Source organism: Erythranthe guttata, chromosome 10, assembly GCF_056151865.1.
Source record: "Erythranthe guttata isolate IM_541 chromosome 10, IM_541, whole genome shotgun sequence".
Classification (NCBI taxonomy): Eukaryota; Viridiplantae; Streptophyta; class Magnoliopsida; order Lamiales; family Phrymaceae; genus Erythranthe; species Erythranthe guttata.
This window is the reverse complement of record NC_142542.1, coordinates 5,888,642-5,902,063: the sequence shown is the minus strand read 5'-3', so window position 1 is coordinate 5,902,063 and position 13,422 is coordinate 5,888,642. Positions and strand designations below refer to the sequence as shown.

Here is a 13,422-nt window from a genome sequence, read left to right as displayed (position 1 = left end):
CATCTAATTCAATCTAATTCGATGCCATAATTAACTCATTTCATCTAATTCAATAGATAAACAGAACGATTTTGTTTTTGATTTAGGGTTATATGAATTATGATGCAATTAATTTACAAAAACTTTCATCTGAGATTTGCTAATCTTTCTTCCTTTATGCTCTAAACACCTTTTGTTTCTTCTCAAAGGCTTCATTTCACAAGCAGAACCATCATCCAAGATAAACCCACAAGTATGGCTCGATTCCGAATCTCGAAAATCGCCACCCTCTTTCGAATTACAGCCGTTGATTCTCAGTCCTTTGTGCACGGCGCATCGCTTTCGTCCAACGACAGGTGGTGCGGTACAAACAGATCCATGACCAATGGCAACTCCACATATACCATCAGTACTAGTGCAGTTATCACGTGAGCCATGTTGCATCTGTGTAGGCTGCAGCCTCTTGATTCCGAATATCCTCGAAAAAGTCGTGTTGTTGTTGTTCGTGTCGCTTGGATTATCGGATCCGTTCTTTGGCTGGCAAGTTTTGATTCTAATGCCGACTTTCTTGTTGTTGGTAAAAAAGAACTTCTTTGCTAGGAGGGAGAATTGGGATTCTTTTGCGATGCGGTCGAGTTTTATGCTGACATCATCTTGGCGGCGTTTGTTGTTGCTGTCTTTGTTCCACGCGTAATCGAATTTTTCGAGCAGCTGTTTCTCGGTTATCTCTGCGTCCTTTTTGCTTTTCATCTATCGAAAAATAAAATCCAGAAATAAATGAGAATATTTATTTGTTACACTACAAGGTTTTCAGCTCACCAGCAAATGATCGAGCATTCAGTAAACTAATACGGTAGATACAATTACTTACGGGAGCACATCTGTAAACAATTGGCAACCCTCTCGAGAATACACCGGTGAATAATCCAAGCCCCTTATTCGAAGAAACGCTTTGGCAGTCTGTAAGTTTGTTATTTGAACATCGACTCTCTAAATGGGAACCATCACGACCGTACTGCTGTAGTCTTGTCCTAAGATTGTCGGCTTGTCCGAGATAAACAGGAACTACAGAGTTCGAGTCAAATTTGCGGTGGGCCCCTCTCCCAGAATGTGGGCGTGACGAAGCTATTCCAAGTTCGTAAACTCCTGGACAAGAAGTCCAATTCGGAAGGTTTTGTGTTCTGTACTTTTCCGCTCCTTGTTTTGCCATTGAATGATCTTCCCAATCGTAGGCTCCGATTAGAATCTGGTAATAACCGCACAGAATGACGGGATATTCATCAGCACTTTAAATCTAATGCCAGGAACAAAATACGCAAATTCTATTGAGATCCAGAACTCAAATCAACTACCACTTTGAAAAATAAAATTCAAAAAAAAATAAAATAGCATGTGCTTGTTTCGTCGAAAGCATATTCTACATTCCCAGCCACAACTTGATGATACAAATAGAGCAAAAGCCCTTAAAAGGGGCCGAACTCGACAAAAACTAGCTGTGACTGCTTTCTTTGCCATTTGTTTTACAGTCCTTCTCAATTGTTTTCAAATATTATTGTGGGCAATGGTTTCGATTCGAGTTCGAATGAGTTACATTCCGAACATTTATCATCATACCCTTCAATTAGAGCGAAAAGAAAGAACAAAAAAATAAAAAAAAAAATCGAAAACTCCTTCAATTAAATGAACAGAAGAACGTGAGAAATCCAGATAGATCCCCTGATTATCTCGATTGAGCAATTGCTAACTGTAATGAAAAAATAAATCTAAAATCAAAGTCCCAAACTACTTCGCTGTTACTAATTGAAACTCCTGAAAGCTCAAAAAAGGAATAACCATTATTCTCTCAGAGCAACTAGGTCAATCAAACAATCACCATCACAAAATCACCAAACATATAAAATTGAAACATTTGGAAATTATTAAAGCTCATCACTCGTAGACTGCTCTGTGTGTGTGTGTGTGTGTGAGAGAGAGAAGAGAGAGAGAGAGAGAGAGGACCTTCCAATCGGAGAAAGCAGAATCATGTTTGGTGCGGCTGAAATCTTCTCTCTTCAGCCTAGTGGCGGAGGTGGCGGAGGTGGCGGAGGTGGTAGGTGCTCCCATTGAGCTCGCCCTATATCATTCACTGCTGCTAGTGCTAGTAGACCGTTGCTCAACCATTTGTTGTACATGTAATTGTTTTTTTTTTTTTTTTAATGTAGAGCCAGCTCCTGGGTTGACCAATCAAGGTTGACCAAAATGAATACTTTATGCCTGTTTGGACCAACGGGCCTCAGATTTGGGCTTTTTTCTTAATAGTTTTATTTGGGTCTATCGGGCCATGGTCCATGTATATAAATATTAGGGCTTAATTGCACATCCACCCCCTGTAAATTTCTGATTTTCTCACTTTACCCCCTCAAAAAATTTAAAAGTGAATGCCCCCTTCAAAATGTTATTCTTGTTGCACGCACATTGCCCCGATAGTAAAACTCCGATGGATTATTCACCGCAATTGAATATTTTTGTTGCAATTTTATTCATATGCCTATATTAACACTTACATCTTCAATAAATGTAGTTTTATTACACTAACATAAGCAATGCTGCAGATGCCAATTATTAAAAAAAAACACACACACAATACCATATACAACTGGTAAAGAATGGTTATTGTTGAGTTCGAGATAGCGAAGGCGAAGAAGAAGAAGGGATCGAAGAAGGGTGGCTATTTTCACGAATATCAACAACTTTTGCCACCGCAGCCTCGTCTCTCGATGGAACTCGCAAGTATGCCTTCATGACATCGTAAACAGTAAATCCAATTGCTACCGAAGGCACAACCTGAAACTCACAATACAAAAAAAAAAAAAAAGAAAGAAAAAAAAACCGCATTCAATAATTGGTGTATGAAGAAGAAAAAAAACGAGTCGTAAAAGCACGAGAGAATTTTTCGTTCACCTTCAAGTAGTTTATGCTGAGCCCGGAAAATAATTGCTTCCATCCTTGCGTTTGGAAAATCATAACAAGGGTTTCTATTGTCCCTCGCTTTGCAATGTTATGATCAGATATTACGAGCCGCTGTACCTGATTAGCCAAGACGAGATTTTTTTTTTTCGATACACAATTTCCCGATAAAATAACCAAACAGTAACTATAATTATCTAATTAATATCGTTTTGCCAACCAAACAAGGCCTTAATGTAACACTGAATCGGAAACAAGTATATAACTATATATATTAATTAATACCTGCATTTGTCGCCTGACAACATCGAGAGGATAAGTGAAAGTCTGACCGAGTAAACCGGCAATGGAGCCGCAGACAAGTTTAACGGTGATGTCATTTTTGTGATTTTGAGGGACGTGTCTTTTCATTTCCTCGTAGAAATAAAACTTTAATCCCGCATACGGAAATATTCCATAGAGTGACGGAGCTGCGAAAAAAGATTAATTATTAGGAAAAAAAAATAAAAAGAAAAATTCCGTTAAATCATACGACCGAAGCAACGTACCGACACCTCGGTAGAGACCTCTTAGTCCAGCATCTTTATATATGTTCGAGAAGCAATCTCGAATTCCTTTATAGACTACGTCTTTTGAAGCACGGCTTTTGATATTGAGTTTCGAGGGTTCTACAACCTGCACGAGTCCTATTTTAAATCATTGCTCGATTTTTTAATTTTCGAAAAACGGAACATTTGAACGAAAAATCTTGTATAGGTACTTGCCTGATAAGCTAATTTCGTGCGGACCAAATCGAGTGGATAAGTAAAAAGAACAGCAGTTCCGCCGGCAAAAGATCCAGCTAAAAGATCAAGAACCGGACCTCTCCCAACGCCGGGAAATCCCGAAATTACCCATCTTCGGTATTCTTCGTAGGCCATATAATGCAATGCTGCGTAAGGCACAATACGAGCAACGCTAGCTCCATTCCCTCTAAAAAGTAAATGAAATCGTATATGTTTGAGATTAATGAAACAATTAAATGAGAAAAATAAATAAATAAATTATTATGTCGGTAATAGAGTGTTCTACCTATAAAAACCAAGCACCCCTTCTGTTTTCATGATTTTTGAGAAGGATCCCGATAAGCCAAGGCTATGAAATTCGGCTCGCCTGGTCTGGGAAATATACGATATATAATCATGTTAGTTTCTTTTAAAAATTTATAACCGATGAAGATAAAAAAAAAAAAAAAAAGATTCAATTTTTCGAATCTTTTTCAATCATGAAAGCTACCATCAATGGAAGTACATTATCTATCGACTTTTGCAAGCAATATATAGCCAAGGATAACGAGGCCAAAAAAGCTGAAGAGTTGGCTTATTTGCAGTTTGGTTCAATCATTAATTTGCAGTTTGTCTTATAAAACACACATTTTCGCTTATTATCGAGGCAAACTTCATCTAGGACAAAAAGGGAGGTTAAAGTTCATGATTATCAAACGGCAACTAATTGTCGAAATTAAAATTAAATAGCATCTTAAAGTGCAGACCTAATCTAAGTTTACACTCATTAAATCTCAACAAACTTTCTCAATAATGCAAACCATTCATACAAATCTAGAGTCAGCCCACTTTTACAATGTAGGATCTTAAAAGAAAAAAAAATTCCCGAGAGCCCGAGCGATTGAAAGGTCAAATCTTTGATGATTCCATCATCTATGATTGAGTTGCGAAAACTTCTGGATAGGTGTCCTACATCTGCACCGAATTCTTTCTGGTTAAATAATCTCGTTCTAGTTGCTCTGGAACAATTACAAGATTCTACGAAACCAACCGGTTTAAACGAATTATAACCGTGATTTTCGGCAGCAATTCTAACAATGGACTCAATTAGCTAAGTTTGCTGTAATTAATTGGTAAATTTCAATGCAAGCACCGAAAATTAAACTCAGACAAGTATCCCACCTCCTCAATCCTAAGTACCCAAACCCCAGAGCAAATATCAAGAACAAAAATCAAGAACAGAAAATCAAGAAAATGTTATCAAGAACAAGAAAAAAAATGGTTTAACCTGAAACAAGATCTTGACACGTTCGAGAGGTGCAACGACGGTCTTGGCAAAACCACCAGCTACGCCGCCAGCAATCAGCTCTTTAACGAAAACAGGGGTCCCTTCAATTAACCCATTCGGCATAAACACCCCTTTTTCTCTCTCTTCTCTCTTCTCTTCCATTGCCAATTACTTACTTCCTTGATCAAGAATTATACAGACATGTATGTATTTGTGTGTGTATGTATATATGTACACAGAGAGAGAGGGAGAGAGATAGATCCTCCCTCGACACTCTCTCTCTCTCTTCGTGTATGTTGAACAAACAGAACAAAAAAAAAGAGAGGAATCGAAAACGTTTTACTGAATTGTTGTGGTGTTTTGCTGTGATGAAATTGTGGGGTTTTGAGTCAGTTGTTTGGTATGGAATTAACTGTATTTATTTATATTTTATATGCTTTGCGCAAGTCATTGGTATTTGCCTATTTAGATTCCAATTCCCAACTTAAAAGAGAAAAATAATAATTTTATATTTATAATTAAAAAAAATAATTAATAATATAATAATATAAAAATAAAAAGGCCAGCAAGTCAAGGAATTGGTCTAATTAGGTGTCTTCTTGCCCAATTCTATTAATAAGAGAAGGGCTGTTTCATTTGTGATATATATATATAGAGAAAATAATTGTCATCAATTACCAAGTTTGTTCTTGAATTTCACACATCGATTAAACCTTGATGTGTTCGATTTACAGAAACATAGGATGCATTTCACAAGACAATAAGTTGAGTAGTTCATAAACTTGTTTCATATCTTCAATGCGACTCGTTAGTAATAAGTTCGAGCATGATTCTAGCGAGATCTTCACCCTTGCCCCACTCGTGAATTTTCGCTCTAACAAGTTGAGGATTCTTCATTATACGGTTCCACAAAGGGAAGTTCTTTCTCGGCATTGCACAGTCTCTCTCAACAAGCTTCAGAGTTGGACAAAAATCATTCATCCCATCGCCGACGTATATTAATCGTCTTTTCCTCCCACTTTCTGTAGTAGAAGCTTGGATCCGGTCAAGCACACGCCCCTATAAATGACAATATTAACCGGAAGTTCAATAATGGTGCATTTAAAGAAAATTTGTCTAAAAAAAAAGGTCGAAAAATGATCGACCTTGCATAGATTGGGAGGACAGAGATCGCAACCATGAGGCGAAGGTGAGAAAGGAGAGATCCTAAGCCTTCGATTATCTACGACAGAAGGGTTTGTGGTGATCTCGGAAAAACACTCGTAAATTCCGTGATGTTCCAATATAGTTTTGATGTAGAACATATTCGAGTCACTCACAATCTTCAAATCGCATCTGCAACCACCCCAATTTTTTTATTTTTTTTGCATCGTCTTTTCCGTTAAATATTATACGAAGTCGCTAAACGAATGAAAGATTCCGAAAAAAGAAATAATCAAAATTGAAGAACAATGAGAAGATGGTGAGGAAAATACCCAAGAGCATGAGCTGATTTGATAGCTTCTATGACATGGGGATGCAAAGGCATCGATTTTAAACAGTCGGAGATTTCTTCGATTGTTTTTCCTCGAATGTGGAGCTCCTCCAACATCCTATCCTACACAACAATGGCTTTCTTTCAACACATATAATTCAAAAAAACACTTTGCACAAGTCAATCAAAAGACATGGATGGTCAACCTGATAAATAACCTAAAGAAATTTCCACTGATTGAAGAAATAAACCATATTTTATCCCAAATTAAATTGATAATCGTACTGCACACACACACACACACACACACACACACACACACACACACACACACACACACACACACACACACACACACACACACACACACACACACACACAGACAGAAATTGCAGACCATGAGAGAGTTCCACGGCAATGTGGGTCGGAGCTGATTGAACAATTGGGTCAGACCCATATTCGTCACCACCCATCTGTCGCTGTCGTCTTCGATAAGCGTCCTATCGAAGTCGAATATCACCACAATTTCTCCGGCCATTTTCCGTGGTTCTGCGGCGTCCAGAAATTGTGAGTTTCCCGGTGTCGCCGCCGTCTTTCTCAGACTCCAAATATTCTCCTTCTACAGTTTGGGCCGTTTAAACGATGTTTTGATGACGGCCCAATCGTCTGAAATTGATTTTTTTTTTAATCCATAATAATATATTCAATAGCCATTAAATAATTTAAATATAAAATAAAATATAAATCCACTATAATCTATATATAAAACAAGCTCAAATTATAAAATAAAAGAATTATTAATAAATGTCAGCTCACTTGCTCTCCATTATTCATAAATGTCAGCTCCAAGATTTACAAATAGAGAAACAAATCAAGAAATAACTCTAATGACCAAACTACCCCCCCCAATATTATGTCCAATAAAGAATTTCCTTCTCCTATCTAAACACACCCACCCCTCTTACTCATTTTCACAAATAAATGAAATTTAAAAAAAAAAATTATGTCTCCAATCTACAGAAGCAAAAATAAACTAAAAAATAAAGTAATTATCTTTGCGACGAAAGGCGAGTCTTGATCGGTTTTAGCTTCAATCCCATACTTTCCGGAGAAAAAAGTTCAGGCGAAATACAAGTAGGGCTGAGTGGACTCCTTGGGCTGCCACTAAACTGATTCGGTCTATGTAGACCAAACCCCATCAGAAAATACTCCATCGAAGTCAACATTGCTTGTGGCTGCTCTTCGGTCACCATCGAACCACAACCTTGTACCTGTAAATAAATGTAATAAACATCTGTTTCAATATTTTATTTATTCTCCGTTTATTTATACCCATTTATTACGTATGCATGTACCTCAACTAAGGCGCTGTATCTTCTGTCCAGTTTAGCAATCATATCGAGTGCATCTGAATGAAACGGAGAATTGTCACCCACAAATACTAGCGTTCGACACTTTAGTTTCTTCAAACCACTAGTTATGTCGGGTCTCCTGTTCATTGTCAAATTTAATTTTAAATAATTTAATTTAAACGAACCCATAAATATGATCTCGGTTCTTTTTTTTTTTTCTTTTTCTTTACCTATCTATTGCTTGAAGAAAACGCAGCACATTTATGCTCTGCCTCTCGTCTAGCAGCTGGAAAATCGGAAAGATTTTTAAAAACAAAATGCGTTGTTATACTCTAGCAAAATTTTCCAATAAAAAAAGAACAAAATAAATGCATGCATATCGACACATACTCTTCTGCACGCTTCAACTATATCTGATTCTGGAACTTCGGCATTGCCACGAACTTCCTGATAAATTAAATGTAAAGCAAATTAAATAATAAACAATTTATGTTAGTTGGCATAATAATCACAATAATATAGTAATGATTGTAAAAATATATTCAAGTTACCTTGCTAAAATATCGGTATAGTAAACATTCCTTCAGGACGCTACACATACCATAATAATACAACAAATTTGACATCACCTGCGTAATTCCATAACAATTCTCTATTTTTAGCCAACGATATTGAATTAAATTTCAGCAACAAAAAACTCGTACAAAAATGCAGATATGTACCTTGTTACAGAGCCATTCTGTCCAAGATGGTGCTTTGCACAAAGGAGAAACGAGGATCAAACCGACAACTCGCTCCCTATATTTCATCTGTTCAAAAATAAATCCTCATTACTATGAAAACACTAAATAATTAAACGACCTGGTGAAAAATAATATTGAAAACATACGGTAAACAAGGTAAGGATGTAAGCACCAGCCATTGCACCCATGCACATAACTGCACCAAGCCTGAACAAATTAAATAACACGTTTATAATCACAGCCCCCTATGATAATACAAAGGTGATTAAGAGATTTCCACAAATGCGGTATTAATTAAGGTTACCTAAAATAATTGAGCACCTCAAGAATTTGATCTGCTAAATCATCAACACTCGGCACAGGATTGCTATCACAAATTGCAGAAGCTCCCAACTGCAAGAACTCTTATCAGAGTCCCGTAAAAAATTGCCGTGAGTAATAAAATTCAGTATCGATAATAAAAATAAAAATCACAAAAAATTAGTAAATAATTACACAACTTACAAACCTCGTGACCAGGAGGACTGATATGGTAAACGCAGAAATTGTGAAGTAGCAAAGCTGCTGCTTCTGGACAAAAGAACAACCCTTGAAAACAAGACATATCTGTAGAAACACAGAGCAGCGCATAATCAGACAAAAATAATCGTAAATTGGAGAAAAAAAATAAAAAATGGAGTTTATTGCGAAGGAAACTAATTACTCACGGTTTAAAGCTAAATCAGGGTAAGTGACGAGAGCTGGCTTATCTGGATCTCCATAAACAATAACAGATACAGAACCACTACCCGTTCGTACAATGTGCTCCTGGTGAAAGATTATATTTAAGTTACAATAAGCAAAGGCCTACATTTAACTAAAATCAAAATTCAAGAACCATAATAAAGAAGAAAAAAAAACCCGCAATTATAGTACCATTAATATTTTCTCCCCCAAACAGGAAACTATTAATAATCAAATAGAAATTACGATCTAGTCTTTGATCATCCTTCAAGAAAAGGGAAACACCAGAATATATAGAAGCAACTTTTTCATTCTTAAGAAAAAAGTAAACCATGTTCACCCACAAAATTATTAAATTAGTCAAAGCAGGAAAAATAAATAAAATAATTTTTTTTCCAGCTTCCAAAAGAGCATGGTATAGAATGAGATAGTGATAATAATGTAATGATTGCAACTTCTAACCACTAGCAAAAGAAACAAAAACAGACAGCAACAACCAAGCTGTAGTAAAGAATTGTTTTCAATAAAGAAAAGCTACAGGTGTCACTAAATATTCTTCTAGATGACAAACCAGTTTTAACTAATGACATTAAAGAATCACAAGCTATACGAGGAAATTCATCACCACCACCAATGTATCTTCATTATGATAACATAAAATACTGCCCTAACAGAAAATTAATTAATACCGGAAATTGAATCGAAAACCACAAAATACATAATAAATGCATTACCAAAAAAAATTAAAAAAAAAAAAAGCAGATTAGAATAATTGAACGGAAAATCGCAATTAGCGACGAAATCAAGTATTCCGCCATTAATGGAAGAGTAGTAAAAGCTTAGAAGCAGATCTAATCAGAATAATAAAACTGAAATTCGTAAGGAGAGAAAAAAGGGGGAAAAAATTGAAAACCTTTCCGCCGAGATAAATCGTTTCAACATCGAGGCAAACGGAATCGCTGCTGAATTCAGCCATGGCCGTTGCCTCTTCCAATCGCAATAATTTGCTTCTGTAATCTAAGAATACATTAATTAATTAAAAATCTTCGAGACGAAGAACTGTGTGTATATGTATAAAAAATTGAATTTTTTTCGATGGCTTATGTACGAAGCGATTCTTCCGCCTCCCTTTTTTCTCGACTTTTATTTTCCACTTCAACAAATATTCTTCCTTTTTTTTTTTTCTTTTCTTTTCTAATTCAGTGAAATAAAATCAACTCTCTCTCTCTCTCTCTCTCTACATATATACATACATACAAATTAAAAGTGATGATGAATAACGGGGGCATTTGTGTAATTTAACTGATTCTGTGAATGGACTGTGGTCAAGAATCTAACCGCAGTTAACGGCCGACACCGGCACCGCTGACGGTTTACTGATACGGAATATGCCAAATAATTTTGTCCTCTCCGTTTCAACCTCTACAGCCACACAATTTTCTTAATTTCTTTTATGATTCTCCTTTTTTTTTTTTTAATGTAATTATAGTATTTGAAATATAAATGAAAAAATAGGAAAAATAAATAAATAATACATTGTAAATTGTATAGCCTATTTATTTTACAATATCAACGTAACCAAATTTTTATATTACAAATGGAAAAATAACAAAGGTTTCCATTTTTTCTATAACATCATGAAGAGATAAATTGATGAATTGGTAATAAAGAATTCACCAATCTATATATTCAGTAACAAAATCCTATTAATTTAACGAAATATTAAATTATCGAACTAATAATTTAGTGTATTTACACCGAGTCAGGACCAGAAGAAATTATTATTTAAGTGATTGCTATTAATTTATCGAGATTCTACTTTGGTTGGGTTTCTTCTTTATCAGTAAAAAATATCAACGAAAATCCGATAATGCTTAACGACCTTCGCAAATTATTAACTGTTACAATGTGCAATGAAAACACATGATTTTCGAGAGACGAAATTTAATATAATCCGATTCCCATATCGCCCCTGACCTTCTTTAGTCCTTTGTACTGTTCTTTATCCACTCCAGATACTGTGAATTGCCACCGGTTATGGGTAACGCAATCACCTCAGGCACCCTATTTATTAAAAAAAAAAAACCCGTTTTATTTAGGACACAAATGCTAATCAAAACCATGGTCCGATATTGTTATCTTTTTTCGATCGATCAACGGCAATTTACCAACACACGTATAGTACTTACTCGTATTCATGATTTGCCTTCACATGCTGTGTTAGAGCTTCTAGAAGGGACTCTCTAGTTTTTATTATAAGCAGCTCCTCGGAATCGGTTTGTATCTGTTCATCGATGAAGCCGAACAACAAAATTAATTTTCCCAAACTTTTACGGGAGTCCCTTTTTTTTAAATATTGGAATAATATTTACCTCTCCCTTCCACTCATAAACTGATTCAACACCTGGAGACATAATTTGCACGTCGGAGTAAGCATCGTGTGCCGGTGTGCGTAAAGAAAAGATTAAAAAAAATGCTGAACTACTCTAAACTGCTACGAATATATTAATATTATATACCATACTTTCATCTATTACTAAATATTTACTCAAAGGCAGAAAGCAATATAACCTGGTACTCGGTTAACACATGCTGCAAGCCGCTCTTTGACTATGCTTTCTGCCAGTTTTTTCCCTGCACCAGATCGCGTCACAAGAAATCGTAATCGAACGATATTTCGATAAGATGTTTTACAGACTAAAACGAAGAACAACAAAGCAAAAAAAAACCTGCTTCCTTGTTCGGAACCGTAACATACACAACAATGCTGGGCACAGTCGTCTTATCTGTTTCCATTCTTATCGTATGAGCGTTCTTACGTGTTTGCGCACTAAATCTTGATCTACACAGAGAGGAAAACACAGCTTAAGATGAAAATCATTGCAAAACAGTTTGTTCACTGAATGCATTCAAAGTTAAAAAAAAAAAAAAAGAAGTTACCGTAAAAGAAGAACAGAGGGGAGCGACTGAGCGAAACCCGTATGAGAGGGGAGACAAATAGAGCAGAGATTCGAAAGGCCGAAACTGAGCACACAAAAAGCACCTACCAGAGGCAGTCTCCGACGAACCACTGTGGATGAGACAACCGACGAAAGTCTTAATGCCATGTCAATTTTGCAATTCTTTTTTTGTTTTGGCTTTTTAGTCTTTTTAAGTATCACCTGATACCACAAAGCATGTGTAGTTTATGCCAGTAATCAAATTCGGATTGTCGAAATTACGAAATAGCTTCAGGAATATTAATCAAACTATAAACTAGCACTATATATTAATTTTACTCTATATTTTCACAAAATACAAACTTCCCATATGTAAAAGATTCTATGTACGCTGCAATTGAAAACTATACAAGCATTATCTTACCCTCTCACCTACAAACCCTAAAATTTATTTATTAAAAAAAAAAAAAAAGAGGAACTTTAAAATAAATAATCATAATTGACAAGCATTTATAATATTCCTTTACCAAGAGGATTGGATTTCTTGATATCAAACGCTGTATCAATTTTCGGGCTTACGGCACGTAGTATGGGATTTAATTCAGAGCAGGAAAAAATAAAATCGGTTTCAATTTGATGCAAAATTAAAAGAAATGAATTCAGAATTGCGAACTTCCAGTACCCAGAAAGAAAAAAGAGAAAATAAATTCACCTTGTTGTTGGCGTTGGTTTCAGATTTCCTGGCTTTCTAGTAGAACGGAGAGGAATGCAGTGCGAGGGTGAAGCATATGAGGGTTTTTTGGTCACGAATTCGTTTTTACTTTTCCCCCCCCTGTATTTTGAGGAAAGGACATTTAACCCCCTATTTCAATTTAATTTTTTTTTTTAGTATATTTCACTTTAATATTAGACTCCATCTTTTTCTTTTCTCCCTTTCTGATATGGCATTTTTACAACTCTATAAATTAAAAAAAATAATATATATATAGACTTATATGATGATATTTAATTATTTTTCCACTGTAATCATATGAATTGATTCTAATTTTATTTTAAAATTCAGAAACAATGTATGAATTAAGTCATCTATTATTTCCTGCATCTTGATTCATAAACAAATTTTGGGGAATATACATATTATTTTCTCTCTTGAAAAAAAAATAAAATAAATGAACTTTCGAGTGTGCTGCAAAACCTTGAAGATTTCGGGGAAA

The 13,422-nt window shown here is 35.5% G+C and overlaps 5 protein-coding genes across 5 annotated transcripts; all 5 read right to left on the bottom strand.

The window, feature by feature from the left end:
• Nucleotides 1–57: 57 nt before the first annotated feature.
• LOC105968493 (protein EFFECTOR OF TRANSCRIPTION 2) lies at nucleotides 58–2,196 on the bottom strand. Its single transcript, XM_012993127.2, has 3 exons — nucleotides 1,978–2,196; nucleotides 851–1,225; nucleotides 58–729 (listed from the first exon to the last, which is right to left on the bottom strand). Exons 1-3 carry the CDS (start codon nucleotides 2,080–2,082, stop codon nucleotides 109–111), a joined length of 1,101 nt encoding a protein of 366 aa, XP_012848581.2. The 5' UTR covers nucleotides 2,083–2,196; the 3' UTR covers nucleotides 58–108.
• A 267-nt stretch (nucleotides 2,197–2,463) lies between these two features.
• Nucleotides 2,464–5,397, bottom strand: LOC105968462 (Mitochondrial substrate carrier family protein). The gene is made up of 7 exons (XM_012993096.2): nucleotides 4,978–5,397; nucleotides 3,997–4,082; nucleotides 3,690–3,897; nucleotides 3,474–3,600; nucleotides 3,211–3,395; nucleotides 2,920–3,045; nucleotides 2,464–2,802 (listed from the first exon to the last, which is right to left on the bottom strand). Exons 1-7 carry the CDS (start codon nucleotides 5,137–5,139, stop codon nucleotides 2,629–2,631), a joined length of 1,068 nt encoding a protein of 355 aa, XP_012848550.1. The 5' UTR covers nucleotides 5,140–5,397; the 3' UTR covers nucleotides 2,464–2,628.
• Nucleotides 5,398–5,632: 235 nt separating this feature from the next.
• Nucleotides 5,633–7,115, bottom strand: LOC105968498 (Pyridoxal phosphate phosphatase-related protein). The gene is made up of 4 exons (XM_012993133.2): nucleotides 6,849–7,115; nucleotides 6,453–6,574; nucleotides 6,123–6,312; nucleotides 5,633–6,036 (listed from the first exon to the last, which is right to left on the bottom strand). The coding sequence occupies exons 1-4, from the start codon at nucleotides 6,987–6,989 to the stop codon at nucleotides 5,773–5,775; spliced, it is 717 nt and encodes a 238-aa protein (XP_012848587.2). The 5' UTR covers nucleotides 6,990–7,115; the 3' UTR covers nucleotides 5,633–5,772.
• A 114-nt stretch (nucleotides 7,116–7,229) lies between these two features.
• Nucleotides 7,230–10,508, bottom strand: LOC105969134 (protein NDL1). The gene is made up of 11 exons (XM_088824987.1): nucleotides 10,183–10,508; nucleotides 9,254–9,353; nucleotides 9,055–9,152; nucleotides 8,851–8,939; nucleotides 8,693–8,753; nucleotides 8,526–8,612; nucleotides 8,355–8,432; nucleotides 8,194–8,250; nucleotides 8,034–8,089; nucleotides 7,807–7,942; nucleotides 7,230–7,722 (listed from the first exon to the last, which is right to left on the bottom strand). The coding sequence occupies exons 1-11, from the start codon at nucleotides 10,243–10,245 to the stop codon at nucleotides 7,501–7,503; spliced, it is 1,047 nt and encodes a 348-aa protein (XP_088681113.1). The 5' UTR covers nucleotides 10,246–10,508; the 3' UTR covers nucleotides 7,230–7,500.
• A 523-nt stretch (nucleotides 10,509–11,031) lies between these two features.
• On the bottom strand, nucleotides 11,032–13,058 carry CUTA (Nitrogen regulatory PII-like, alpha/beta). The gene is made up of 7 exons (XM_012993103.2): nucleotides 12,921–13,058; nucleotides 12,210–12,430; nucleotides 11,999–12,111; nucleotides 11,841–11,903; nucleotides 11,642–11,673; nucleotides 11,459–11,553; nucleotides 11,032–11,333 (listed from the first exon to the last, which is right to left on the bottom strand). The coding sequence occupies exons 2-7, from the start codon at nucleotides 12,374–12,376 to the stop codon at nucleotides 11,252–11,254; spliced, it is 552 nt and encodes a 183-aa protein (XP_012848557.1). The 5' UTR covers nucleotides 12,377–12,430; nucleotides 12,921–13,058; the 3' UTR covers nucleotides 11,032–11,251.
• Between the last annotated feature and the right edge of the window lie 364 nt (nucleotides 13,059–13,422).

Coding starts and splice junctions, on each gene's coding strand:
- LOC105968493 (XM_012993127.2), bottom strand. CDS start 2,082: ATGGGAGCACCTACCACCTCCGCCACCTCCGCCACCTCCGCCACTAGG. Junction 1,226..1,977: donor CTGCTTTCTCCGATTGGAAG/GTCCTCTCTCTC, acceptor GGTTATTACCAG/ATTCTAATCGGAGCCTACGA. Junction 730..850: donor TTGTTTACAGATGTGCTCCC/GTAAGTAATTGT, acceptor ATTTTTCGATAG/ATGAAAAGCAAAAAGGACGC.
- CUTA (XM_012993103.2), bottom strand. CDS start 12,376: ATGGCATTAAGACTTTCGTCGGTTGTCTCATCCACAGTGGTTCGTCGG. Junction 11,904..11,998: donor GGTTCCGAACAAGGAAGCAG/GTTTTTTTTTGC, acceptor GATCTGGTGCAG/GGAAAAAACTGGCAGAAAGC. Junction 11,334..11,458: donor AAGGCAAATCATGAATACGA/GTAAGTACTATA, acceptor TTTAATAAATAG/GGTGCCTGAGGTGATTGCGT.
- LOC105968498 (XM_012993133.2), bottom strand. CDS start 6,989: ATGGCCGGAGAAATTGTGGTGATATTCGACTTCGATAGGACGCTTATC. Junction 6,575..6,848: donor TGCCGTGGAACTCTCTCATG/GTCTGCAATTTC, acceptor ATTGTTGTGTAG/GATAGGATGTTGGAGGAGCT. Junction 6,313..6,452: donor AAATCAGCTCATGCTCTTGG/GTATTTTCCTCA, acceptor GGGTGGTTGCAG/ATGCGATTTGAAGATTGTGA.
- LOC105969134 (XM_088824987.1), bottom strand. CDS start 10,245: ATGGCTGAATTCAGCAGCGATTCCGTTTGCCTCGATGTTGAAACGATT. Junction 8,613..8,692: donor ACATCCTTACCTTGTTTACC/GTATGTTTTCAA, acceptor ATTTTTGAACAG/ATGAAATATAGGGAGCGAGT. Junction 8,433..8,525: donor CAGAATGGCTCTGTAACAAG/GTACATATCTGC, acceptor GGAATTACGCAG/GTGATGTCAAATTTGTTGTA.
- LOC105968462 (XM_012993096.2), bottom strand. CDS start 5,139: ATGGAAGAGAAGAGAGAAGAGAGAGAAAAAGGGGTGTTTATGCCGAAT. Junction 3,396..3,473: donor AGGTCTCTACCGAGGTGTCG/GTACGTTGCTTC, acceptor CTTTTTTCGCAG/CTCCGTCACTCTATGGAATA. Junction 2,803..2,919: donor TCAGCATAAACTACTTGAAG/GTGAACGAAAAA, acceptor TGTGAGTTTCAG/GTTGTGCCTTCGGTAGCAAT.